At 44.1% G+C, this 27,873-nt stretch overlaps 4 protein-coding genes across 5 annotated transcripts; 2 read left to right on the top strand and 2 right to left on the bottom strand.

The window, feature by feature from the left end:
- On the top strand, window positions 3,360-5,228 carry LOC8073591 (cytochrome P450 71A9). Its single transcript, XM_002448002.2, has 2 exons — window positions 3,360-4,330; window positions 4,446-5,228. Exons 1-2 carry the CDS (start codon window positions 3,407-3,409, stop codon window positions 5,061-5,063), a joined length of 1,542 nt encoding a protein of 513 aa, XP_002448047.1. The 5' UTR covers window positions 3,360-3,406; the 3' UTR covers window positions 5,064-5,228.
- Window positions 8,608-16,556, bottom strand: LOC8058721 (SWI/SNF complex subunit SWI3A). The gene is made up of 11 exons (XM_021463299.1): window positions 16,280-16,556; window positions 15,609-16,147; window positions 14,401-14,889; window positions 14,136-14,299; window positions 13,993-14,045; window positions 13,734-13,885; window positions 10,633-10,766; window positions 10,226-10,323; window positions 9,768-10,049; window positions 9,069-9,156; window positions 8,608-8,987 (listed from the first exon to the last, which is right to left on the bottom strand). Exons 1-11 carry the CDS (start codon window positions 16,359-16,361, stop codon window positions 8,909-8,911), a joined length of 2,160 nt encoding a protein of 719 aa, XP_021318974.1. The 5' UTR covers window positions 16,362-16,556; the 3' UTR covers window positions 8,608-8,908.
- Window positions 18,310-21,274, top strand: LOC8073590 (probable high-affinity nitrate transporter-activating protein 2.2). 2 transcript variants are annotated; one of them, XM_021463052.1, is made up of 2 exons: window positions 18,310-18,586; window positions 20,380-21,274. In XM_021463052.1, exons 1-2 carry the CDS (start codon window positions 18,424-18,426, stop codon window positions 20,940-20,942), a joined length of 726 nt encoding a protein of 241 aa, XP_021318727.1. In that variant the 5' UTR covers window positions 18,310-18,423; the 3' UTR covers window positions 20,943-21,274. The 2 variants fall into 2 exon arrangements, with proteins under 2 accessions (XP_021318727.1, XP_002448046.2); XM_002448001.2 differs by having other exon boundaries at window positions 18,312-18,586; window positions 20,452-21,179.
- Window positions 21,508-25,880, bottom strand: LOC8073589 (eukaryotic translation initiation factor 4B1). The gene is made up of 3 exons (XM_002446625.2): window positions 24,595-25,880; window positions 22,449-22,841; window positions 21,508-21,863 (listed from the first exon to the last, which is right to left on the bottom strand). The coding sequence occupies exons 1-3, from the start codon at window positions 25,770-25,772 to the stop codon at window positions 21,839-21,841; spliced, it is 1,596 nt and encodes a 531-aa protein (XP_002446670.1). The 5' UTR covers window positions 25,773-25,880; the 3' UTR covers window positions 21,508-21,838.

Here is a 27,873-nt window from a genome sequence, read left to right as displayed (position 1 = left end):
AATTTACTTTTTTAGAAAAAAATATTTTTTTATTTGAATCTTTGCATAATTCATGCACTCCATTAAAGTTTAATAAAAAAAGTCTCTAGCATAAAAATAAGCTCTCAAAAAACTCGCAAGCAATAACAATAAGTTATACAGTAAACCTATTTGAAAGCAGTCACCCATGTTCAGCGATAGTGGACTTTGTCCTCTTAGCCTCTTAAGTATGATGTTTATGGGCCAAAAATGCATAGGTTTACTTGGGGCTTTTGGGCCACAAATAGGGCCATGGCCAGATTTATTCCTGACTCTCCCTCTAAATCCTCAATTAGAGCGAGCTATTTTTTGCTAAAAAAAAGAGCAAGCCATTCTAATAAAAACACTCCCCGTTTCTTGCCATTTTAGAGAATCAGCTTCACTCTCTGTCTTTGATGAGCAAAAAGAACCAAGAATAGATGACAAAAATATTTGAAGATCTAATTGAAAAAGCTATAGAAGGTTTTTATTACTAAAATCAATTCCTATTAAGAATAAAAGGAGTTTAATGCACCGGAGGTCTATTAACTTATGGAGGTTTCGGTTAGGTTCACCAACTCTAAAAGTTAATTTGTGGGTCCATAAACTTAGTGGTTCACCGCATGTCCATACCCCTTCTTCTAGCCCTTAGATTTAACTTTCGGTTCCACAAAATTTTTAAGTGATTCACCCTTTGTTTGGCCATTAGATATGACATGGCATGTGGAGAGCAACTAGCATGGCATGAAATTGTCGAGCCCATGCTTATCCTTGTCTAGCTGTGATGTCTTCCTTTCCAATCCCTCAAGCATGGAATCGTGCTTCTGCTCTATCTCTGCTCCAATGCTCGTCACCACCAATAGCGTACATCGAGCTCCTCCTATCGCTATTGTTCCTTACTTTGTGTTTCACCTCTGTTCTAGAAATGAATTCTATTGAGTTTGTCTATGCCTCCTCTACCCTTTGTGCATGTTGAACACACAGAAAAAAGTGTGTTGGAGTTCTCTCGGACTGTCATACAGCAACTACCATGATCAGAGTTTGAGCTCGCGTGCACCACTGTTCCTATTAGTGTGTAGGCCATCATTGCTTCTTCAACGAATGCACAATTGAGTCCGCCGCCATCCTCTTGTTATGCACATGCATTTCGAACATGTCTATGGCTTTGTTTAGTTGCGAAAATTTTTGAGAAATCGACATTGTAGCACTTTCGTTTGTATTTGACAAATATTGTTCAATTATAGACTAATTAGGCTCAAAAAATTCGTCTCGTTAATTCCGACTAAACTGTGTAATTAGTTTTTATTTTTGTCTATATTTAATACTTCATGTATGCGTCTAAGATTCGATGTGACGAAGAATGTGAAAGTTTTTATAAATTTTTCTGAAAACTAAACAAGGCCTATGTTGGACCCACCATTATCATCAATATGTCCATGGCTGACCCGCTGCTAGCCTCCATCGTATTTCTTCTTGACTGGACAAGTTGCCACACCGGCCGGTGACGAGTACTAGACGCCACTCGGGATTAGATCTTAGCAAATTGAGCCCGCTCCGAGTTCACTGGGTTTTAACCCACCTGTAAACCTTAGTGGATAGGGTCTGCGCACAGATCATACTATCCAGAATTTGCTTTTTAACCTGAGCCTGCCACGAAATATTATTTTAACTATTTTACACTATAATAAATTTTGCAGGTGGTCCATTCAGCTCCTCGCCTGGCCTGGCCTGTGTCGAGCTAAGAATAAAATTAGGCCCGACTCGCCCACTCTGGGGCTTAGAGATGATTCTGCCGGGGAAATACCATTTTAATAAATCCACACGGCTGGATCCACTCGTAGAAAGGCCGCGAACCCGCACAGATGCCAACCGTGCCACACTGCGACCGCTACCGTAGCGGCCCAGGCCAAGTCTGTGCTGTGCAGGTGCAAAGCCACCAGGCCCGTCTCTGAAATGAAACCGGCTCCCGGCGCGACGCCGAAAGCGACACGTTGGTCAACGGCCGTGGCCGGAAATAGATTGGACTCGAATCCGTCGGCGAGGACTCCAGAAGCACGGGGGAATGCGTGCGGGAGGCCTGCACCTATGCATGCTGCTGATTGGCTTCTGCCGTGTAGCTTGGAATTGGAAGTTAGCCCATGTTTAGATGTGAAAAAAATTTAGATTTTGATATTGTAGCACTTTCGTTTGTATTTGATAATTATTGTTTAATTATAGATTAATTAGGCTCAAAAGATTCGTCTCGTAAATTATAGACAAACTGTATAACTAGTTTTTATTTTCGACTATATTTAGTGCTTCATGCATGTACTACAAGATTTAATGTGACGGAGAATCTTGAAAAGTTTTTAAATTTTTGATTAAACTAAACAAGGCTAGCCGTGTAGCCGCCCCAGTCCCCACCATCCCGATTCTGGCCAAACGTCATTTTGCCTCTTGTCCTGGACCTCTCTCTCTCACACACACACATCCAATTTATAAGGCATTTTAATAAGTCCAGATTCAAACTTTCTAACCTTTCATAATTTAACTAATAATCTTTAACTACTATAATGGAAATTTGATATAATTAAATTTATAATAAAATGTACTATCTAATAATTATAAACTTATAACCATAAACAATATAATATAAAATAAATAAATGGTCACAGTATAAGTTAGAAGATTGCACCAAATTTCACTATGCTTTATATATTGGGCCGAAGAAAGTAGGTTAGAGACAGAGCCAGAAATTATATATAAAAATGACAAAGTGATAAAATATAAATTTTTAGGAGCTAAAATCCAAATTTGCTATTGAATTACACAACAAAATTTTATGTGCATAAGAGGGAACTCATCAAGTAGAGGGGGTGCTCATGCCCAGTTTACCTCTATGTTGGTGATTTTTTTTTTTGCATATAAAAATTTCAATATTATTATGTCTTATAGATGCTAAATTAAAAATGATATGTTGTTGTCTGCTAGTGCAGTGAACTAATCGTTCCTACCCAAAATGGGTTTAGATAAAACCATACATTGAAAATGATATCATTGTTCACCTTGCCACAAGACTGAGAGGTTGCCACAAGACTGCACCTGAGTCTCTTTCCTGTTTTTGTTCCTCACCTTGCAGTTTGATATATGTTTTAGTTCTTCAAATAACCATTAGATAGATAGACGCAAAAATCACAGGCTTTCTTTGGACCAACTCCTACTAGCTTTCTGGACTTTGGACCCTTCATGGCATGCTGGACAAAACAGCATTCTCGACGGCAGTCGGCGGCTAAGGATAACACGTACTAGTAGTCAAAAGCTTTGACAAAAACAGCTCTCGCTGGCAAAGTCTCCATATAGTCTATAAATATACTGTTACTACCATGCTCTGCTCATCCACACAACAGCAGTCAGCACTCAGCAGGTGTCCATGGAGACTCTCCAAGCTCATGATGGGCTGTTTTCATGCGTCTTCCTCGTCATCGTTACCACCATTACCGTTCTCTACTTGAAGCAACTGTTGCTTGCAGCGTTCAAGAGACGCGCCAGCTCGCCGTCTCTCCCATGTCCAAGAGGCCTCCCGCTCATCGGCAACCTCCACCAGCTGGGCACGGCCCCGCATGACTCCCTCGCCGCGCTCGCCGCCAAGCACGCGGCGCCGCTCATGCTGCTCCGGCTGGGCTCGGTGCCCACGCTCGTCGTCTCCACCGCCGACGCGCTGCGCGCCGTGTTCCAGCCCAACGACCGGGCGATGTCCGGCCGCCCGGCGCTGTACGCCGCCACCCGGATCACCTACGGCCTGCAGGACATCGTCTTCTCTCCCCCGGACGGCGGGTTCTGGCGCGCCGCGCGCCGCGCGTCCCTGTCGGAGCTCCTGAGCGCCCCGCGCGTGCGCAGTTTCCGCGACGTCCGGGAGGGCGAGGCCGCCGCGCTCGTCGCTGCCATAACCGACATGTCCAGAAGCGGCTCTCCCGTGAACTTGAGCGAGGAGCTTATGGCCACGAGCAACAAGATCCTGCGGCGTGTCGCGTTCGGCGACGGCGGCGGCCAAGAGAGCATCCAGGCCGGCACTGTCCTCGACGAGACACAGAAGCTTCTAGGCGGTTTCTTCGTCGCCGACTACATGCCATGGCTGGGGTGGCTGGACGCGCTCCGGGGCCTACGGAGGCGGCTGGAGCGGAACTTCCATGAGCTCGACGCGTTCTACGAGAAGGTCATCGACGACCACCTCAGCAAGCGCGGTGCCGATGCCTCCAAAGGTGAGGACTTGGTGGACGTGCTCCTTCGCCTGCACGGTGATCCGGCTTACCTGAGCACGTTCAACAACCGCGACCAGATCAAAGGCATCCTTACGGTACGCCTCACAACGCGCTAGCTTGTTGCATGTTGCATTCCACAAGTTTCTTGATCGAGACGACGTTTAATTTCTGAACAACGGGAACACTATTTTATTCGTTTGCCTGTTTCAGGACATGTTCATCGCCGGGACTGACACAGCGGCGGCGACGGTGGAGTGGACGATGACAGAGCTAGTAAGGCACCCGGACATCCTCGCCAAGGCGCAGAAGGAGGTGCGCGGCGCCGTGGTTGGCAAAGACATAGTCCAGGAATCTGACCTCCCGCGGCTCAAGTACCTGAAGCAAGTCATCAGGGAGTCGATGCGGGTGCACCCGCCGGTGCCGCTGCTGGTGCCCCGGGAGACCATCGAGCCCTGCACGGTGTACGGCTGCGAGATACCGGCCAGGACGCGGGTGTTGGTGAACGCCAAGGCCATCGGGCAGGACCCCGACGCGTGGGGGCCGGACGCGGCGCGGTTCGTGCCGGAGCGGCACGAGGAGATCGCGGACCTCAGCGACCACAAGCCGTGGCACGACAGCTTCTCGCTGGTGCCGTTCGGGGTCGGCCGGAGGAGCTGCCCCGGCGTGCACTTCGCCACCTCCGTGGTCGAGCTGCTGCTGGCCAACCTGCTCTTCTGCTTTGACTGGCGCTCCCCGCATGGCGAGGTTGATCTGGAGCAGGAGACCGGGCTGACGGTGCACAGGAAGAATCCCCTCGTGCTCGTAGCTGAAAGGAGAGGCGTGCAGTGAACTGGCACGTACGACGGACGTTTCGTGAACATGCATTCTTCCTGGCTAGTATATTTTAGTAGTGGCCTACTATACATGGTGTGATCGAAGTGACGTATATATATGCTATCTGTTTGATTTTTTAAAAATGGATATATATACGTTATTTTCGCTTGGAACGATTTATTCTCCCATCTAGTGTATGGTTGACAAAAATCCTGTTAAAATTATGTGTTCCAAACAGAGCTGTTGATGCCAAGTTGGATCTCGAATCACACATCAGCTAGGGCTAGAGCACCTGAGATTGCGCACAACCTATCACGTGCAGCAAGAAAGCAACTCTAAGATCTACAAAACCGATCTAGAGATCGATTCGACCGATTTAGAGCTCGTACTTCGTCACAAAAGCTCAAAAACATCTCTTTGGAGAAACCGTTGAGACTTCTAGGGTCAGCAAGACCACCTAGAACTCCGATGAATCTCGTGGGGTGATGCAACGAACAACAAGATATTAGAAAAGGGTAAAAACTTGGGTAATCGTGGTATAAAGACAATTGGATATTGGATTATGACCATCAGCGTCTAGTATATATATAAAGAGTGATATGCTTATCCCAGTAGGAAATCCTTTCAAGATGTATTTTCTAAATTTTCCATGATTTGGAAGAGTTCGGATCAGAATCCAAAAGGATAGATTTGAATAGGATCTTTTTTTAGTCTGGCGGAAGTTGAACTTGAGGGTTCTACTAAGATCTTCGGGCAACACAAACTTTCCTATGGCTCACCACAAGCACGAGAGCTCGTCGAGCAACACCTAGCTTTCTAGGAACCTTCGCCTTCAAGAGTAACAAATGTGCAACGAAGATTGAAGTCCGACAAGTGCTCATGGTTTGGCCTGCTCTCTTTTGCTCTCTAACACTTCATTACTCATTAATCACTCACTCTCATAAAAAGATGGGTTAGAGAGCTCACATAATAAGGCTTGTAGTGGGTTTATAATATCCAGTACCAGTTGCCTCACCAGGAGGCGTGAGATGGGTACATATATCTACCTCATAAAAACTAGTTAGAGCTCGAAAACTAGCCGTTATGATCTGTACTGCCACAAAATGTGCGGCACTTATATAGCTCTGAAAAACATCATGGGTCATCTCATGGAAAACACCATAACATTTTACTCTGAACTCCGATTTTAATGATCTTGGACTTCCTGAAAATCTTATTTCAAGGGATATTACCCCAACCAAGAAAAAAGCCCCAAGATCAACAAGTGCAAATGTTGTTCTATTGTGTTTCTCTCATGTTAGCACTTGAGTTCAATTAGTTTGAGCACTTGAGACTTGTCTATGTTTCATATTTCATCCTTTTTTATAGTACAACACACCTTTATTCAAGATTAAAAGAATATAATCATTTCAACTACTTAAATCTTCAATGTATTTATATGTCATTTCTTCTCGATATCACTTCATAAGGGGTTGAAATCATCTTTGTCTCATTTCTTTGAGCAAACTACCTTTGAGCATGTGATTTGAACCACTTTAACATACTTGAGTTCTATTCATGGCTTCAAATCACTTCAACTAATGATTTGATCCTCAACACGATATGACTCTTCATAGCTTGATTAGTACCTCGAGTCAATGCTAGTACTTTCTTCTTCACCTTAGCCAGGGTACCTCAGTCTCCAAGCCGCCACACTTGTCCTTCATCTTTACTTAGTCCCTCAAAGCCCTTTCCTTCCTATCTTTACTCTATCGTGTCATACTCAAGTCATATCATATTAAGCATCCATTGAAAAACTATTTTTTCAATATTGTGGTCCTTGCTTAAATGTCTTCTAGACATGGAAGTTGAGATCATTCAAGCTTCAGTTAGATTCACATGGAACTGTTATTCTGAGCAAAATTCAGTATCGTTCAGTATTCTTGTTTTTGTTTTTCAGTATTTTATAGACACACACACGTGATCTACATTGATTCTTCTTATACATACATGATCTCTCCAGATCACTTCTACGCAATAAAAAAATGAGGAGCATGTTAACATTGTGCCTGTTCCAACTTCGATTCCAATCTCAGAATCAATCTCGCTGTCCCTGTTGATCACTTCCTGCCATAAAGTATTGCGCTCGCGCCTCATGCTTGTGCATTAACAAATAAAAGTGGAGCAATATCAATACTTGATTGAGCGACCAATTGCAGTTTCATATATATGATGTAGTCCTTGGAAGCTGGAGATTCCATGTGATTATGTGTCTACATCCTGTTTGTTTATGATGTCCATGCTGTTTGTCTTCTTTCTATGCAAAAACCCATGGAAAGCCTGCTGCTCTATAGAATAGACGAACAGATTCACTTGGCGGCCAGCCGGGCGTCTGATTTGAATCTATCCATTCGTTGGCGCTCAGCGGGGCGTCTGATTTGAATGTTTAATCTCCATTCGATGGACTAACCCCTGTTGGATCCAATATACCAATAGCTAGCAACAAAATATAGCAGGTGTTGGATCCAAACAGATACGAACTACTAGCAAAAATTAGCAGGGTGTGAAGTTTGCTAGAGATTGTTAAAGAGTTAGTTTTAGCATATATATCCAAACTGAACCTAGATCGATCATACAGAGATTTGAGCCAATTCACGGCAACTTGGGTCTGGAACCCTATGCAAGCTTTTGCAGACCCGTTTGATGTATATAATATATGCACATGTCCCGTGCAAATCTGTTTTAAAATGGCTCATCTCCCTCACTCTGTAATAGGGATGGAATGCAGAGCATGTATGGATGAGGTGGATCTAGTTGTTAACTCCTATAAGTGGATTAATGGATTAACAGCTAGTCCATGACCAGAGGACTAACAATAATTTTGTCTATTTAGATGTTTAGAGACTAGATTAGTTAACTAGTTGTTAGTTCTATGGATCTAAATATGGCACTAGCTAAATAAAAATGAGCTATGGAGTATTTACATACTTCGCTAAGAGTACCTACAGAAGTTTGATATAATTTACTTGCTAAACAAATAAATTTAACAAGTTAAAAAAGATAAATAAATTCCCAGCCAAAGATTATAATGTCCTCACCTTTTTGTCTTTTGTGACTTCTGAACCACATTTCCCTCCCTCTTTTAGGTTGTTTGTTTAAGAAATGGGTTAATCTCAGGTTTTTTTTTTGTTTGGTTCGTGGAACGAAACAAATTGTTGGATCATTATATCATTCTTGACCGCTGCAATTTAGTAATTGCTTTGCATATTAATTTTTGTTTTATCAATACATTCCCAGTCCATGTTCCAAAAACAAGAAAGTCTAAACATTCTATAGCAGGTCAACGTAAAGACACAATTCAAGTTAATAGCTTTGCAAAAAAAAAGTTGTCACTGAATAGAACCTTTGGCAGTAACAGTTTATGTTTCTTGCATTGTAGTGAACAAGTGAGCTTTCTTTTAGGACGTGCTGACCAGTGTAAATTACCAGTAATTCTAGCATCCCATCTCCTTGAGAATAGGTAACTTTTTACCTTCAAAAAAATTAGGTTACTGCAAAAAGTGATTGTCTGTGCAGTATGTGTATTAATCGATTCTGTGTTCGCTCAATGAGCAAAAAATGACTGATCCAACCAAAATCTTGAGTCACACAGCAATGCAAAGGCAACTATTTCCCTCAATGTTTTCCAAAAAAAACCTTGCAAGATACGTGCGTATGTAGATTTATCACAGCAGACAAGCGTTAACCAGAAATATGCTAACATAGATCCAGTCATTGATTACCCAAATCTAAGGAAACACGACCCAATAGTCAATAGATAACACTTCTTCCTCTCGACGAGACCAAATTCTTAATTTGAGTCGTCACAAATCACCGATGTCTTACTGCTCCTTCTTGGGTTTTTTCTTCCTTGAAGCGAAGCTACTTGGCCCAACAGCCTCTATTGACATTCGCTTTGTCCTGCTACAATAGTTGAAAACCTTGCTTATTTATGTGACAGCAGGCATTATTCATTGAATCGAGCAAATGGTATGAAGATACCTCGAAGCAAGTTCCCTTGATTCAGCATCATCCTTGTCAGCCGTATCATCATCACCACCACCGTCATTATCACCAGCACCATCATCATCTATGATATGAGACAAGAAAAATGTCATGGTTTAACAGCTGATCTCGTCATGATTGAAAAAGAGACTATTACACAAATTCCAGAAGCAGGGAGAGAACTACTGAACAGCATTAGGTAGGTACAATCTAATTACAACATGAACCTCACATTTGTACAGTTGGATAAAAACGAACTGTAAACCTCAGTATGCTAGGGGACATCCAATAAATGTGTACCAAAAGTGCAATCATAAAACAAAAATTCTTATGCATAACCAACATCTGGAGTGTGGATGACTTCTTATGGCTGTTTATTGTGTATATCATAGCTCAGCAACAAACAACCTTTTTTGGACATGGAATATTTTTGATGTTTTTTTACATGTTGGGGATGGTTATTCTCAAGCTGGATTCAAAAAATATTTTCTAAGGAACCCTTCACGTTACCAATAAATTCCCAGTCCTAGTGTTTCATAAACAAGAAGTCTACAACAAGTGATTGATTTAACAACTAAAATATTGAGCAAAAGTTACCTATGCAACAAACATTTCTAGCAAATGTGATATAAACCATTGATCATTACTAGCTTCAGCGATTGCCTATGCAGTTTAGTCTGACAAACTCACACATACCAGAACCACCTTTGTTCTTTGCTGAGTTGGGCTTTCCTGGTGATGACTCCCATCTGTCTTTCCCATCATCGTCATCCCAGCGACTTCCAACCGGAGGCACCCAGAAATCTGGATCATCTGAATCATCCATCTCTGGTTTAGGTTCTCTTGGCAAAGAAGGACTGGCAACATTAGCTTTCTTCTTGTCCTTCTTTCTTGACTTGCTCTTCTTTGCCACTTCATTTGACTTCACAGGTTCTTCATCAGCCATCTCGCCAGAAGCCACCTGGTCTTCTAGTTTTTCTGTTACACAGTGATGGTCACATTAAATGGGTTACATGCATACAAATATTCTGGTGCAGGTTTTATGCAGTTGGTTGTATTGGTAGCCGAGTTCAACTGGAATCTGTGTTTGATAATAATGAATTGTTCTCAGCAAGGTACAAACAATTTGTCTGACATTAACAGTTAACTTTTACCTAGCTTGTTAAGAAATCTCTTCCCGTTGATGTGCTTCCATATGTGATCCTCCAACTTGTTAACCGTATCCCCTGTAATCTTGCATACCAGCTTCGATCTTGGACAAAAAGGCTAGGTCAGATTATATATAAATGACCATTTATCTCGGGGTAAGATGTGGCATCACCACAACATCATGCCAAAATACATTTTGATGCAGAACTAAATTTTTACTGCGGCGCACTGCACTAATGCATAGCCAGTTGAGCACCTGGGTTTGCACTAGCACTAATGGATATCCAATTGAACCCGTCGGGGTCGCATCAGGGTAAGTGTTCGCGAACAAATTCACATGAGCTACGAGTAGGCACAGGCACCAATACAGAACAGGATAGCAGCAGCAGGAGCAGAGGGGATCAGTACGTACTTGTGCTCGGGGTGGGGCTTGAAGGCGTTGAGCGGCGGCTTCTTGCGCGCGACGGCGTGGTCAATGAGCGCGAGGCGGCAGGCGCGGGACCGCGCGTACGCCTCCTTCTCCCGCTCCGGCAGCTCGTGCCCTGTCTCCGCGCACCGCCACCGCCCGCCGCCGGTGTCCTCCCAGGTTGGCTCCCCCAGAAGGAAGGCGCCCTCCTTCTCCCCGCCGCCCTCGCTGCCGTGGGCGGAGCCCTGGGGACTCGAGACGCCCGTCTCATCCGCCGCCGCCGGCGCCGCGGCGGCCGGGCCTTTGCTCTTCTTCGCCATCAGGTTGTTCGCAACTGGAGGGCGGAGGCTGGAAAGGCTAGTAGATTTGGGAGCGAGGGTTTTGGCCGTTTTGCTGGGTGTCAAGGGCCTTGAAAATTTAGGCCATGTTTGGTTCCTCGTATTAAATTTTAGTCCACTAAATTTTAGTCACTTTAGTAACTAAATTTTAGCTAGCTAAAATTATTTTAGCTACTCTTAAAGCATCTCCAAGAGATTAGCTAAATCATTTTTCTAAAGATAAATTTAGCTATTGTTGAAGGAAAAACGTTTCCAACAGACTCTGTAAACCACTCTTCAAATTTAGTAGCTCTCCATCCCACATTATTTGCTCTCTACTTTTGGATAGCCTACCTCACTAGCCATCCTTTTACAGAGTCTGTTGGAGTACTCTAATATTTTTTGTCAAACCTATTTTAGAGAATAGCTAAATCAGTAAATTTGGCTAGTGTTTTTGGCTAATATCTTGGAGATGCTCTTAGGTAACTAATAGAACTAAACTATTTTAGCTCCTTTTAGTCAATATGTTTGGAAATTTAGTAACTAAAATGACTAAAGTTTAGCTAGCTAAAATTTAGCGAGGGGAACCAAACAGAGCCAATTCAAACACACTAAGGGCCTGTTTGGTTCCCCTTGCTAAATTTTAGCTAGCTAAAATTATTTTAGCTACTCTTGAATGACTAATGGAACTAAACTATTTTAGCTTCTTTTATGGCTTGTTTTTCCATTGCTAAATTTTAGCTAGCTAAAACTATTTTAGCTAGGCCTTGTTTACTTCAAAAAAAATTTGCAAAATAGGAATAGTAGCACTTTCGTTTGTATTTGACAAATATTATCCAATTATAGACTAACTAGGCTCAAAAGATTCGTCTCGTCAATTTCGACCAAACTGAGCAATTAGTTTTTATTTTTATCTATATTTAATACTCCATGCATACGTCTAAAGATTCGATGTGACGGGGAATCTGAAAAATTTTGCAAATTTTTTGGGGAACTAAACAAGGCCCTATTCTTAGGTGACTAATGGAACTAAACTATTTTAGCTTCTTTTTAGTCAATGTGTTTGGAACTTTAGCTACTAAAGTGACTAAAATTTAGCTAGCTAAAATTTAGCAAGGGGAATCAAACAAGGCATTAGTCAATGTGTTTGGAACTTTAGCTACTAAGGGCTTGTTTGACACAGCAACTTCACTAGTAAAGCTGTTTTTTTAGAAAATAGCTTCATGAACAACTTTTTAGATAAAGCTGAGCCGTTTTGGGAAAAGTATTTGGTAAAATAGCTTCACCAACTACTTTATGCATAGATGAGATAGAGAAATAAGAAAAAGAGCTGCAACAAAAAAGTGAGCTCATGAAGCTATTAGCTATTGTGAGCTGTACCAAACAAGCCCTAAAGTTTAGTTAGCTAACAGCGCCTTACTGTTCTCCTGACATGATTACGATGAACACTCTCCATCCAGGCCGTCCATTCGAAACCTCAAAATTCCAGATTGGTTTAAAACTCGAAATAGTAAAAACAAAATACTAGATTACTCGTCACCGTAAGGTTGCAAAAATGGCACATGTCAACCCTCCGGTTGGCGATTTTAGAGGCCACATCTCCCCATACAACACTGCCAAAGCAATCTGCTCACAGATCAAGCAACATGCTTAACTCCAAAACTGAAGTAACATTTTCACATCCATCCATCCATAGGAACGAAACCATACATGTCAACAACTACAGGAAAATTTCAGCAATTATGCCATCTAACCTAGTTGGTACAACAGGGCAAAGATGTTACAAAGGGTTGTTGGGATCCCCGGGCCCAAAATTCTGTGAAATCGAAAGCTCAATCAGCACCTTTACAGACGCACCCTCATACACGCAGGAAGCTATCTACCAGCAACAGTCAGGATGATGCACATCAGAGGAGGGCTACTCAGACTACAGCCAGCTTCCTCATGGGGTGGGCTAGTTCAGGAACAGCTTTGTGAGCAATTCATCTCTCGGTAGTGAGACTCCAGCCCGGAATGCATGCTCAAGGACCTTTAGCCATTCATTCATGAGGGATCCTTTCATTTGTTGTATAGTGGTGTACTCTTGATCCATGACTGACTCTAGCTCCTCAAAGTGTTTGATCTTGTATTGCATCTTTCTTAACTGGTAAACATAGATAGACAGACCAAAAATACATCAGTGATCAAACAAAGTCCATAATTTTCAAAATGATATGTACAGGTGTGTTTGGTTTGAGTAATGGGGTGTTCCATCATCTCACACCCTTTTTTTTTGTTTGGTTTGTGGAATGGAATGGGCTGATTCTCCCCCCACAAAATCCCTCACAAGTCACAACCTAATAATTAGTACAACCATGAGGAATGAGGTGATTCCAGTATTCCACCAAAATTCATTCATGGAATAAACTCATGATGCACCACCTGTTCCTCAAACCAAGCACCCTCAAAGTTTGTTCCACTCCAAATAAAAAAGATGACAAGAGTACTAGTCGGTCACCAAGACTGCATATAGAAGCTATTAAGAACTTCTGTTATAAGCACAAGGAAACTGGGTGGGAGCGGAATGTGAAATCTAAGTGAACACAGTGCTGAACCAACTTTAGCTCATTATTAGTGACATCCTACAGCTATACACTATTGATATCCTACTTTAAACTTATCATGTCCATTAGCCATTGATTAATAAGCTATGAAGCCAAAAATGTTTCACACATGTTAGCATAAGTAAAAACTAAAAATCCAGAATACTGTCGTGGCAGAAGTTTAGGCAGGAAAGGAGTAAAGTTTCACCTGAGTTTCAATCACAGATGCCATTAGGAGCTCCATTTCTCGCTCCTCCTGGTCTGCAAGCATTTTAGCACGGGCAGCAGCTACACCAACAGCAGTAGCAACAGCTGCCCTCAATTGATATGCATTAGCAATGAACTTCTTTTCCTGCTTATCTGAATCACGATTGGAAGACAACAGATTTTAGATGAGCAAAGTACAAAAGATGAGGTGGATGCTGTATTTATATTAGCTTGGAATGTGAGAAATAAATCTGACCTACCAGAACCAGGCTGGCCATGCATTTTCACATCCTTATCGCCGATTTTGCGGTCGCTGTAAGCATGCCATGCAAAAAAAACAAATAAAGATCGCACCACCACTGGCCAAAAAATGAACATACGGACAATACAAACTCATTCTTACATCTGTTGGACATGATTAGAACCGAAGGCCTTAGTCTTATATTCTCGCTCGCTGAGGCGAAAGGCTTTCTTTGCTTGTGGGTTTTCATTGCTGAACGCTTTAATTGCAGCATCAGCAGCTGCAGCAACAACATCTGGGCTAGCTGTTGTGGTCAGGAGCGCTAACTGATAGCATAACAAATGTTAGTATGCTACTCATTTAAAACTTATATGCATCCTTACACTAGCACGTGAGTTTCATGACATTTTGTCGTAGATCTAGTTACCTGCTCCATTAATGAAGTGGTAGCATCCATGGAAGAAAATAACCGTCTGCGTTTTGTAGGATATTCTTCAACTGATTTATCAGCACTATCTTCATTTCCATCAATCTGCATGCCGTCAGCCATTTCAGTTGTGTGGCTTGAAGGCTCCTTCATAATGTGCTGGTTTGTTTTTCCATCAGTTGCCTGGTTTATGTGGAGCCTGCTAGCGGATTTACCATTTATTGTGCCCAGCATATGTTCGCCAAAAGGTAACTGAATAAGCCTTGCTATGCATTCTGATTTATTCTTTGTACGGACATGCTGGGCGATAAGATCCCAGTCATCTCCATGTTTTAGGACTCCTTCTAAAAGGAGTAATGTTTCCGCGTCTGTCCATGCACCGGAAGATTTTTCCATACTCTCCTTCTTGTCACCCGGACATTTATTCGCTTCTTCCTTATTATTATCATTATTGCTTTTGGAACATTTTGAACAAACTTTAAAACCATCCTGAAAGTGAAAGTGGGAAATGTTAATGAATACAGATCAAATATTTCCCAATTTTCATCACTGCTTGATGTACCCATAATAAGAACAAAATGTACCACTCAGTCAATGCGCAGCTGAAAACACAGCTTATTGAAAAGAGCCACTTTGCAATACGACAAATATCCACTAGAGCTGAGTGAGCAGATTGAGTGTGCATTTTATCATTCTACCAAATCACGTTGTCAGCTAGTCCACAGAAAAAAAAATATATACTTCTTTTTTCATCTTCCATGGCAACTATTATTTACAAAATATACTAATAAATGAATTCTCCATCGTTAGCAAATCAAAATTGTAGGTTTCAAATATTCCGATCTTAGAACCTAGGGATTAGACATTTACATAGCATCCCTAAGCCTAATAATATACAGTAGCACCACAGTTATCATTTACCCCCTCTTTCATTTTCTTGGAGCGTACACTATGCTACCTGTTTTAACAAAAATGGATAAATCAGTTCAAAATAACCTTCACAAGTTTGCAGTGTTTCTCAAGCATGTTTGAAACGTCCATGAACCTATGCCTGAGACAGTATGAGTTGCTTTGATCTGAGCTGTAGCTTTTGGCACTGCATATTCCACATTCTACAGCACTTCATAGTCCTAAACCCGAAATCTACTAAAAAAACAACAATCATGGGGAAAAAATCCTCAGACAGTTTTTTGGACCTTAAATAGTACCTGCAGCGTCTCAACTTTCGCACCATTGCACTCCTCACCGCAAAAACCACATATAGGCGCCTTCCCAGGTGCCCATTCCCCAAACACATCACTGTAGGAGGTCAGTGGCGGCAACCGGAATCCGTTCTCCTTCTCCCCGCCCACGGCCCCACGCTTCTCCTCGGCAAAGTAGGACGCTGGCGGCCGCGGCGTCACCTGCAGACCCACGGGCGCCTCCACAACGACCCCCACCTCCTGCTTCCGTGACGCGGGGCCCGAGGACGAGGAGGAGGCCGAGAAGTTGATGAGGCCGGAGGAGTCGAGGAAGGCGAAGAGCTTCCTGAGGAGCGTGACGTCCCCGACAAGCGCCCTGCGGACCTCGGTGAAAGTGAGGCGGCGCGCCGGGTCCTCCCGGTACTTGGCGATGATGAAGTCGCGGTACTCGCGGTAGATTCGCGGGTTCCTCGTCGCCGTCCCGAACCCAGCACCGCCGGCCCCGCCGAAGAACTCCGGCAGTGCCTGCCGCTCCGTCTCGTGGATCCCGTCCCACCGGAACCAACCTGTGGGGTGGCGGAAGCAGACACGGAATTCGGTCAGGCGACCGGCTCAGCGGGGGGTTCACCCCCGTAACCCTAGGAGGAGCACGACGGGGAAGAAGGACGCGTCGAGAGAGAGAGAGAGAGAATTCTTACCGGATGATGCCGGGATGGTGTAGAGCTCGCGCGGCGACCCGTCGCCGGAGGTGGCGGCCGCGCCGGCCACCGGCGGCGACATGGGGAGAGGGCGGGAAGATGGGGAACGGACGGGGATAGGGAGAAACGAGAGATCTGGGCCGTCGGATCTCAGATTAAGGGGGTTTAAGGCTTCGGCTTCGGGCTCGGGCGGTCGGAACTCGGAAAGAGCAATGACCGGGCAGGAGCCGCAACCCGCAAGACGTGCGGCCTGCGGTGGGCGGTGGCGGCGTGGTCTGCGCGAGGACGACGAGGATTTCTATGTCTTCGTAGGCCACGTGTGTAAGTTGGTCCCGTGGTATGGGCCTTAACTGGCCTGGCCTGGCCTCAACTATTAAGTTGGGCCGGGATGGAAAATTTTCTTCCATCCGGATGAAATCTTTTTTAAAAAATATAAATAAATAAAATAGCACAATTAAAATTTTATATGCACAAATAATTTAATCAAGATTTATCTTCGAGATGGTAACATCGATTTCTCCTTCCATCCCTGATTTTTATTTTCACACCATGTCTTTAAAGCTTAGCGATTAGAAAAGGCGCGAGCACAAAATAACGCATATCATCTTAAGGTATGATGTAGGAATCTCTACATCCAAAGGGCCAATACTCCCGTGAGCACCGAACATTCACTATATGAGCATATAGTACTTCCTCATCCTAATTTAGTTTTTTTCTAAATTTAATCAAGTTTATAGGAAAAAACACATCAACATCGACATGAAACTAGTTCCATTACATTCTCCGTAAAATATGACTTATTAGTGTAGTTGGTTATATCTTTATAAAAACTTTGATAAATAACTCTAACTAGGAATATTAGTAAGGGCCCATTTGGAACGTAGGATTTTCACATGATTTACATAGGATTTTTACATGAATCAATTTATTTTCACATGAAAAAACGAAAAAAAAAGAGGAAAATTTTCCTTTGTTGTAAAGAGTGCCTAAAATAAGTTTTAATTTGGAGGCGATATTATAGTACTCCCTCCGTCCCTGAAAGCTGCAATTTCTAGAGTTATCCTAAGTCAAACTTTTACAACTTTGACCAAATTTATAGAAAAAAACATTAAGATTTATAGTACCAAATTAATACCATTAAATTTATTATAGGATATATTTTCGTAAGATACTTATTTTATGTCATAGATATTGATGCTCTTTTCTATAAAGTTGGTCAAAGTTAGAAAAGTTTGACTGACACGGATTCTAGGAGTTGAAGCTTTCGGGGACGGAGGGAGTACTCAAGTACAGGTAAGATATGGGAGATGTGTTCCACGTTCCAGTAACTGCTGTCGGAATGAGCATTGGAAAAAAATGTCCAACACCAGAGGATGTACAATACCGTTCCAATAGACGGTTTTCTGAATGTAAAATAACAGGAACTTTGATCCAACGACAATGTTTGCCCAGGTGTCCGTGCCAAGGAATAAAGATTCGTCAGGTTCACGCACCAGTGACGACGACAGTCTTCACGTAACTGGTCTGGTCGGTGTGTATACTCGATACAACAATCTTCGTCAACGCCCGGAGGCAACCGTCTTTGTCGCCGACAGAGACTGAACTGAGAGACTACGCCAGAGCTACTGGCGGAGCAGCTATACTACACATCTGAATTCAACGGCAGAAGGTTGAAAAACTCGGCGGCGTGTTCAAAGAGCAGTCAGGCGTTCAAAGAGCAGTCAGGCGACGAGACGTCGCGACGAACCGACGATACTGCTCGCCGCGAGCGCGAGGACCAGAGAGGCCCAGCCCCGACCCCTCGATCACTGACCAGGCAAACCCCGTGCAGGTGCACTGGTGCAGCTTCGCATGCGTCGTCCCGTCCGCCCGCCCAAGCGCTAACCAGCTCCGGTCAGTCGACAGCCGCCTTTGGAGTCTCCGGCCGCTTGCCACGGGTCATCGGGGGCGAACGCACGGCACACCCAGTCCCACGCGCGCATGTATAGCGACCGCGCGCAGCGGACACCTCTCCGCTAGTTCACCTCGTCTCCATTTATTTTTGAGACCTCGTCTTCTCACCCTCGCAGTTCTCACACTCACACACGGCTCATCTCGTCTTCACAGCGGCCTCAGCTGCGTAGTACAGCGCTACACCGCCTGGCATGATGGCTCGTTCTGGGGCGGCTTTGCCGCTGCCGCTGGTGGTGGTGGTGGTCGTGGTCGGCGCGTGCTGCGGGAGCGTGAGGCCGGCGGCGGCGGCGGCGGCGCGCCTCTCCGCGCTCGGCAGGACACTCGTCGTCGAGGCGTCGCCAGAGGCCGGCCAAGGTGCGTTCCTGTTTCCACGCTCGGAGACAGAGATCGATTCTTTCTGGCTTCTGCTGTGTTCGATTGCCGTGTGACAGAACCTGGATTATCATTCGCTTCTTTCGGTTCCAATGGAAAGAACTCCATCCCAATTCCCAAATATCAAAAGTTTAAAATTTATTCTAAATTATAAGGTAATCTGAATTGTCAACTATTTCTACATGTGTGCACCTTTTAAAGATCTTCTCGCTCAAAATAAGTAATGTAATTAGTAACTAAAATCAATGGCATGTGTGCATGTCTTTTTCAAACTACACCTTATTACTAGAAAATTAAACAAGTTAACAGTGGAGCTAACTAATTAGTGATGAAGAACAAGTTAGCCTTTTGCTAGATTCTTCGTTTGTTCTTAATCTGTTTTTGGATATCCTGTATTTTAGGATGGAGTATTGTATATTATAGAGACTATTAGAGCAATTTAGTGTTTAGCATATAACGGAGTGCTAGGTCATGTCCACGCCATAAAAGCTTAGCTAAGCAAAATTTGCTCCAACATATAAGGCCAGTCTCAGTGGGAGTTTCATCTGAGTTTCATTAATATTAAATAGGCTGCCACACAGGCATTTTGGATGACATGACAGCGTATTTAAGAAGAGAAAGAAGAAATGGGTTTCATTTAGATGAAACTCTCTTGGTACGATTACCAACTCTCTATGAGTCTTGAAATTAAATGCCTATGAAACTATGGAATGAAATTCTCCATTGAGAGTGGGTGTTTCATCCAAGTTTCATTTCATATGACATGGCAACCTTGAAAACAACGCTATGAAACTCTCCACTGAGACTGGCCTAACAAATGTTAGCACTAAAATATGGATCCATCTTCTTTCAATTCTTGTGGTCACTATGCAAAAGAGGGAGAATATGCTTTTCTATTTTGTTGCACCGGGTGTACAGGTGCAAAATGTAGCACGGGTGCCTTAGCAATTATAGCATCTAGCAGGAACTACAGAAGTAGGCAAGTTGATGAATTCTTTGTAGCTCTCCTGGTGCCGGAACGCGAGTTCCACGTGAAAGCTGAAAGAACGGTTACGTGCTGCCGATTGTGGGAAGCTCATTAGTGGTAGATACTCCTGCGTTTCTCCAGAAATAACTTTGATTAAAGAATATTAATATTTATAATATATAATTAATATTATTAGAAAGATATTTTTGAATCTAGTTTTTCAAAAAAGTATATTTGGAGACACAATATTGAGTGTGTGCACGCTGTGAGTATCTGTGTTGTACTCTGTAATTCTTAAAAAATATATATTACATATATTTTATAAATTATAACGATCAAGTCAAACTTGTGATACGAAAACAGAAAATGACAGTTAATTTAGAATGAAAGAAGTAGGTTACAGCGATAAACTGATATGATGTTTGGTTTATATTTTTAGTATTATGCATGCAGCTTTCTAATAGCTACTTTCTCCACACAAATAGTCCATCATCTCTTAAAAAAGGGGTCTGCTATTTCTCGGCTGCCTGAAATTTAAGTTTTTTTTTTTTCAGACAATGAATAGTATCCATTAGATTTTAATCTAACCATCCAGGAAACCAGCACTATACATGTTCTTTCTCTACCTCTGTTTATTTGGTCCTTGATTTCAGGCATCTGGACTATAGGAATCATGCTTAAAAAACGGTTCGGCACAGTAGTTTGTCTCATGTACTGTATAACGCAAAAATCAGAGAAGGAGCGCAGAGCGTTTAGTTTTGGGCTTCCATTTCTAGAGACATTTTCTTTGTAGTATTAAATTAATCAGGGTTCTGCAGATTTGATGTGATGGACAAACTCAAACATGTCACGCTGCGTCATTCCTGTCAAAAATTCACAGTCCTGCACGCCGGCGAGGACACGATCACCGTGACATGGCGTCTGAACGCGTCGGCGCCGGCCGGCGCGGACGCCGGGTACAAGGCGGTGAAGGTGACCCTCTGCTACGCGCCGGCGAGCCAGGAGGACCGCGGGTGGCGCAAGGCCAACGACGACCTGAGCAAGGACAAGGCGTGCCAGTTCGAGATCGCCCAGCCGCAGCCGTACGCGTACGCCGCCGCCGCCGGCCCGGGCACGGGCGCGGGCACGACGCTCCGGTACAGGGTGGCCCGCGACGTCCCCACCGCGTCCTACCACGTGCGCGCCTACGCCCTGGACGCGTCCGGGGCGCCCGTGGGCTACGGCCAGACCGCGCCCGCCTACTACTTCCGCGTCGCGGGCGTCACGGGCATCCACGCGTCCCTCCGCGTCGCCGCCGCCGTGCTCTCCGCGCTCTCCGTCGCCGCGCTCGCCTTCTTCGCCGTCGTCGAGAAGAGGAGGAAGGACGAGTGAGCGCCGACCACGGGGTATCAGGCAGCCGCCACCGTGTCCGTGCGAGCGCTGTTGGTGGACCAGGACGTCGTGCTGCGGTGCAGTTGTAACACGAGGACGTAGTAAAAATGGCTCGGAAGTGACACTGTAATAAGCAAACCTCACAAGGTTAAGACGCACTGGTCCATCTCACAAACATGAAACATCAGGTCCAGATGAGATGAACTCGATCAACAAAGCACAATGCGGCTAGTGACACGTCGAGTAGCGAGCTGTTCGACGCTGTCATCCCCTTCCAATACGGCCTCCCGAACCGGTCGCCGCCGCAGGGACAAGTAATCTTTTATTCTTTTTTTGAACATCCGAGACAATCAACCATATGTCCACCAGCAGAGGATGAGAAAAGCCTAGCCATCTGGGGAAGCACAAAGTATCTCGCACCATGTCGGTAACTATGACCAGTCGGCCAATCGCCCACATATCGAACTTGTACATATGCAAGGCAAAAACAACTGGGAATCACAGCTCCTTGCCTCAACATACAGACACTGGTTAGAAAACGAGCAGAAAGATGACATGGCATTCGTAGACGTGCAAATTCAAGGCTTCCATTACAATGCACAAATAAACGACTTCGACAAAAGCTGAACTGGAATTCAGTAAGCATGAATAACAGTTAGTATCGGAGGTGCCGGATATTGTTTTAACATGGAAGATGGCAAAAAGGGAAATGTAAAACATCCTACGGCATACAGACTTGACAACCAATAACTTCATGTGGAGTTATCTCCATCCTCAACAATCTTCTAGACCAAACAAACACGACAAATAGAAAACAGACTTATTTTGCCCATCTTTTCAAACAAAAAAGGGACTGGAACCAGAAGAGTCCCTATGAGATGCTTGTTGTCCCAATTTCACCATCTCTGTCTTGCCATTGGCCTGAAAAGAAAAAAATGATGAAGAGTAGAATGATTAGATACCCCAACAGCGTGATGTTTAACTGCACAACAAAAGAAAGAAGACTGATTTGCATTCTAAAAGGGACAGATTATGCTATGTTGACACCTTTGAAACCATCACATTAAAGGGCAACAGCGTGATGTTTAACTGCACAACAAAAGAAAGAAGACTGATTTGCATTCTAAAAGGGACAGATTATGCTATGTTGACACCTTTGAAACCATCACATTAAAGGGTGGTAGCCACACAAAGCACAGGCACACTAAACTGAGCCCATAATATCTGAAGGATGATTATGCCAAAATCATGCTCATGGTTATTGACTAATCTACCTCAGTCTACCAATGTGCATCAATCCTGAAACAAAATCACTGGCTTGGCATGTGCTAAACATGATGAGGAATAACATAAGAGGGCAGGCATTTAACCTAAAACATGACGAACCATCAAAGCACAGGTTTTCAAACTTCACTCATGCTACTTTCTAAAAAGTAAGTTCCTGAGCAAAGCATCTTGATTCTCGAGATAACACATGATCAAGTTAAGCAAGCAAAATGCACAAACCTGTCCGAATTTCTGCTTCCACCAAAAGAGCCCCTTTCTCTGCTTCCTTGAAATCCCCATCTTTCTTCCTGCCTTGGGGGTGGTTCCATACCACCGCGAGAACGCGGTCTGTCCACCACTGTAGCCTGTGGTTCCTCCCCTAAACTAGTTGGTGCATGTGTTGTAACCCTGCCTGCACCAGAACGTGGCCTTTGCCCAAATCGAATCTTGTCATCCAACTCCCTTGAAAGCTGCTCAAGCTGGCTTTCCAACTGAGATATCTTCTCAGACAAATCTTTTGCATCTACCGATGTCTGGTCAGAACCATTACTCATCTTTCCCTCAATTTCTTTAAGATCCACTTTCAGAAGGTTGATTTCTTCTTTCAAATTTTTTTCTTCATCAGACTCTGGCCTGAAAAGTTTGGTGAATAAATACTCAAATCAAATGGGAATACAGCCACAGAAATTAAATGGAAAGAATTTCAGAGAGAAGGAATCAACACAAGCATGATCTTGACAGGATAAAGTACCAAAGTAGTTAATTTACTTCAAATTCTTAACAGTTCAGGGAGGATTGAAAAAGATACTGAAACTGAATTAGATGAACAAAAAATGTTATTTTCCCAAAATAAAATTTGTGGGTATCAGATCATGTTGAGAATCATTTAACCACCGCCAGCGAAAGGATGGAATAAAAGAAAATTCATTTACCCTAGCATCATGCAATTTATCCCAAATTTAGGCGTGACAAAAGTGGTTTAATTATCAGCAGTTTCAGAAATCAAGCCTTAGCAATCATAACAGAAGATAAAAAAAACAAGGCGATCCCACGATCCAGTAAGTTATAAGAGTTCAAGAAGACATATATCACCATTGTTTGGAATCACAAATATACAAAATCACTGGATAAAATGCAGTAGTATTTTTTGAGGGAGCATATTGCCTCATCAATGTGGAAGAAAAGTAGAAAACAGAACCTTCGCATTGAAGAAATTTCAGCAGCCTGAAAGTCTGCTAGTAGAAACTAATAAAAATCAGATAAACACTTTTAATGCTTGTTTAGATGCCTTGCCTCAAATCTGCACCAATTCACATGAAACGTGCTAGGATCCAGGCAATCTAAATAGGACCTAAGTGTATGTAGAAGGAAAAGCTCCAACTGACAAGTGACAACTGAAAAAAGATGTACTCGTGGCAACAGTGTGAAATATAAAATTACGCAAACATCTTGCTTGATGGATATTATGCGCACAAATTCACTTGAGTGGGCCAGTTATTTTAAACAAAAAAAAACTAAATTATTATTTACAGTCAGCTAAATTAAAATAAACACCACAAATAGTAACCAAGCCATCAACAAAGATCACAGCATGCACTTTTTAACTATAGTTAATGCACTTCACATATTACACTCAACCAAATGAGGCAAATAAATAACATAAATATTAAACTTCTAGCAGATTAGCAAAGCAGAGCTGTTGATGTAGAGGATGGGGTGCTTGGGTTTGTTCAATCATCTAAAATTCTAGTTAGAGTTGTTTTGTTCTAATTTATACAGCAGTGAATGATGTAAACAAAAGCTCAGAGTGATAGAAATAAAATTTTACCAAATACCACTATAATCCCACTAAAAATGTCACACCAGATATCATTTCAAACATTTACTTCATTTGCTATTGCCGCAGGTCCATGACCATGACTTTAACAACACATATAATTAATGATTTACTAACAAGGATGCTACATTATGACAAGTATATCAAGAATAAACTTCACTAAAATAAGCATTGATTAACTGCACAGTGTTCAAATAATTATGAGTAAGGTTGACATTATACGATCAAGGGTCACACATCAATATACAATGCCTCTGGCATGACCTACCCAGTGTATTGCTGGTAGCCATATGGTGAGCTATGGTAGTGGTAGCAACTAGCAAGCTATCACATAATGCCTCGGTGCAAACATAATACCTTAGTGTTGACCCACTTACATGGAGTGACAACAAATGCATGTGCTACCAGTGTAGGCATGTCAAGATTATGCTTGGATGTACTAAGCACAAGGGTTGCAGCTTTCTAACTTATGCCAGTACACAGCATTGCATTGACACAAGTAACAGAAATTCTAAGCATAATCAAGTGGTAATCCCACAGACATCATACCTATTTATAGCACGATGCTCGAGCTCAAGATCAATCTTCCTCCAATCTTTCCCTTTCTCCTGCAACACCAATTCTCTTGGCTTGGCATCACCAAATGGGTTAACCTTTGGCCGTGCCCTCGGTGCTCCTTCACTCCCAACAGCCGACACCTGCGACCCAGGGCTTCCAGGGCGGGAGGAATGAGCGCTATTCGGCCTGCTGGAGTGTGAGCTGGTAGGCCGGCTGGTCTTCTGCTCAATCTCATTCTCAACCTTCCTCCAGTCCACCCCCTTCTCTGCCAGCACATCCTCCCGGGGCCTTGCAGCCCCAAACGGGCTTGGGCGGTTGCGGGCCACCTCAGCAGGTGGGGTGGAGGCAGCTGCCGCCGGGTCACGTTTAGGAGGAGGATTGAGGACGATGCGCGGCCTCTCCCCCGACCCCTGGCCGTTGTGTGGCATAGGGGTGGCTCCACGGACCCAACGGTCAGCATCAGAAGCAGCTGATGAGTCACGGAAGCCCGGCGAGTCACGGAAGCCACCTCCACCAGAACCGAGGCTGGGGTAGCGCGACGGGAGCGGCTTCTTGTCGCGCGACCAGTCGTCAATGTCATCAGCACGGCCGAGAGGGGAAGGCCCGCCGAACCTATCGCGGCGGCCCGAATCGGCGGGAGCCGGGGTGAACTTCTTAGTGGCGCCCCAGTCGTCAGCCTCGTCGGCGCGGGAGGGCATGTCAAGATCCGAGCTTCTTCCCGGCCCGCGGCGGCCCTCGTCGTCGAAGCCGCCGCGGCGCTCCCCTCCGCCGGGGCCGCCGAAGCCGCCGCCGCCGCCGCCGTAGGAGCGGAAGCCGCGGGAGCGGTCCAGCTCCTCGGCCGAGCGCTCCCGGGGCCCCGTGGGCAGCATCATCATCTCCTCGTGGGTCAGGCCCCTGGGCTCGACGGGCGCCGCGCGGCGCTGGGCGGCGGCGGCGCCGTAGGTGGTGAACTCGGAGAGCGACAGCGTGGTTCCCTTGTTCTTGTTCTTCTTCGACTTGCCCCCGGCGCCCGCGGCGGCCGCCTCGCGGAGGCTCGGGAAGCTGGCGGCGCCGCCCGCGGCCGCGGGCGGCTCGGGCGCCGGGAAGGACAGGGCCTGCTCGCGCTCCTCCTCCTCGGCGCGCTCGGCGTCCAGCGCCCACGCGCCGACGCCTCCCCAGGGCTTCGACATGGCTGGCTGCCGCCGGTGCGAGATCTAGGGTTTGGTGGTGCTCGGAGGCGGAGGGAGGTGTGGGGTGTGGGTGGGTGGAATCGAGGCGAGCCAAGGGGGGGTCTTGTTGGCTGGCTGGCTGGGGTCGAGGGGTAAAAGGGCCCGGGTGGTGCACGCTAAATCCCGCGGTTTTCCAGGGGTGGAACCGGAAAACGGCGTGCCCGCCCGTGCTTCGTACTCTACTGTATGAGATGATCGTGTCGTGTGCGTTGCGAGCTGTGGTTTTGTGGGCTCTGGGCTCGCGCTAGCTGTGACGGCCGACGACGGGTGCGCTGCTGGCTGCTGCCCTGCTGTGGTCTCGATTCCTTCCAGAGGACGGGGCTCGTGGGTGGGCGGGTGTGTCGCGTGACCAGACTAGCGACCTGGGCCGTCCGATCAGGCATCAAGGGCTCAAAGCACTTCTTATCCGAGGAGGACACGAGAGCCGGGCGTCCGAAGCAGGGTCGTACAGGGGAAAATACAAAGGCTCGGCACCACGCCAAATGAAGCTTTTCGCTGTCATCAAAGATCGATTTGATTTGGATCCACGTGTACTCCTACATGCCTTTAGCGATCGCATTAAGCAAAATAATTAATAATTAAAAAGCTATGCCAAGGAGAGAGATTTTGACAAATAATTAGGTGATGTTTTTTGGTCATCAAAGAATTCACTACGGAGGGGAGGGGAGAGATTGGCACAAAGAAAAAGTAAAGCTATGCCAAGGAGAGAATTGGAAACAAAAAGAACCGTAAGATCGAAGAATTGAAGGGAATCAAAAAAATTTGAACACATTAAGCACATGAGTAGAGAGGCAATCTAATGAATGTTTAGAAGCTTATTATGAATTCGTGACGTGCATCTCATGTAATTGTTTGCATAGAAGCTTAAATGGATATATTTGTATGATGGCTTGCTAGAACCATAAACTTGCCTGAATGTGATGAGAACCGGAGACAGGGCTCAGACTCATTTGTGCTCTATTATGTTTATTTCCAAATTACAAGTGGTATCTAGCAAATGTTGATGATAAGAATGTATTTTCTGAGTGGTATGCATGCTACAAAATGTACATTCCGAATCTATAGACCTTAGCATCACTTAGTACTGAGTTATTTCCCACAATTTTGAAATCAATACATATGTGCATGACTTGAAATTGAACTATGTATGTACGGAAAGTTGTCGCTACCAAGTTGAATTTTTGTGAATTTTATCCATCAGATACCATGGTCTTTCATACTATTGGCTAAAAAGCACAAAATTCCAATCCAAGTTTGAAATATACATGTGTGTAAAGTATGAGCTTGAGAATTTTAATTATCAAAGAATTCACTATGGAGGAGAGAGACTGGCACAAAGAAAGAGTAAAGCTATGCCAATGAGAGAATTGAAAGAAAAATGTAAGAACGAAGAATTGAAGGGAATCAAAAAATGTCGAACACATTAAGCACATGAGTAGAGAGGCAAACTCATGAATATTTAGATGTTTATTATAAATTCGTGATGTGCATCTTATATGATTGTTTGCATAGAAGTTAAAATGGGCATATTTGTGTGATGGTTTGCTAGAACCATAAACTTGTCTAAATGTGATGAGAACCAGAGATAGGGTTTAGATTCATTTATGCTCTATTATGTTTATTTCCAAATTCCAAGTGGTATCTACCAAAGGTTGATGCTAACAATGTTTTCTCCCAAAGCGGTATATACGCTACAAAGGACATTCTAAAACTATAGACCTTAGCATCACTTAGTAGTGGGATTTTCCTCACAGTTTTCAAATCAATGCATATGTGCATGACTTGAAATGGAACCATATATGTAGGGAAAGTTGTCGCTACCAAGTTGATTGTGAATTTTATCCATCATATACCATGATCTTCGTAGTATGGGTAAAAAACATAAAATTCCAATCCAAGCTTGCAATATACATGTGTGTATAGTGTGATCTTGGGAAATTTAATTATCTCTATATCTTTATAGGGTTGTCATCAATTGTCAAACATAGAAATATTCAAAGACCCAGTTTGCTTTTGGTAATTGAGTAACAACATGTGGACTAATGCATTTTATATGAGATGA

This window comes from Sorghum bicolor, chromosome 6, assembly GCF_000003195.3.
Source record: "Sorghum bicolor cultivar BTx623 chromosome 6, Sorghum_bicolor_NCBIv3, whole genome shotgun sequence".
Taxonomy (NCBI): domain Eukaryota; kingdom Viridiplantae; phylum Streptophyta; class Magnoliopsida; order Poales; family Poaceae; genus Sorghum; species Sorghum bicolor.
This window is presented reverse-complemented; position numbering and strand designations above follow the sequence as displayed.

What these genes read in the sequence shown, in the direction of transcription:
- LOC8073590 (XM_021463052.1), top strand. Translation starts at nt 18,424, where the DNA reads ATGATGGCTCGTTCTGGGGCGGCTTTGCCGCTGCCGCTGGTGGTGGTG. An exon ending in GTCGCCAGAGGCCGGCCAAG is followed by an intron (nt 18,587 to 20,379) that starts GTGCGTTCCTGT and finishes TAAATTAATCAG; the next exon opens with GGTTCTGCAGATTTGATGTG.
- LOC8073591 (XM_002448002.2), top strand. Translation starts at nt 3,407, where the DNA reads ATGGAGACTCTCCAAGCTCATGATGGGCTGTTTTCATGCGTCTTCCTC. An exon ending in AGATCAAAGGCATCCTTACG is followed by an intron (nt 4,331 to 4,445) that starts GTACGCCTCACA and finishes TGCCTGTTTCAG; the next exon opens with GACATGTTCATCGCCGGGAC.
- LOC8058721 (XM_021463299.1), bottom strand. Translation starts at nt 16,361, where the DNA reads ATGTCGCCGCCGGTGGCCGGCGCGGCCGCCACCTCCGGCGACGGGTCG. An exon ending in TCTAATCATGTCCAACAGAT is followed by an intron (nt 14,046 to 14,135) that starts GTAAGAATGAGT and finishes GCATGCTTACAG; the next exon opens with CGACCGCAAAATCGGCGATA. An exon ending in AAGCCCCACCCCGAGCACAA is followed by an intron (nt 10,324 to 10,632) that starts GTACGTACTGAT and finishes TTTTTGTCCAAG; the next exon opens with ATCGAAGCTGGTATGCAAGA.
- LOC8073589 (XM_002446625.2), bottom strand. Translation starts at nt 25,772, where the DNA reads ATGTCGAAGCCCTGGGGAGGCGTCGGCGCGTGGGCGCTGGACGCCGAG. An exon ending in GAGCATCGTGCTATAAATAG is followed by an intron (nt 22,842 to 24,594) that starts GTATGATGTCTG and finishes CAAACTTTTCAG; the next exon opens with GCCAGAGTCTGATGAAGAAA. An exon ending in GGAAGCAGAAATTCGGACAG is followed by an intron (nt 21,864 to 22,448) that starts GTTTGTGCATTT and finishes TTTTCTTTTCAG; the next exon opens with GCCAATGGCAAGACAGAGAT.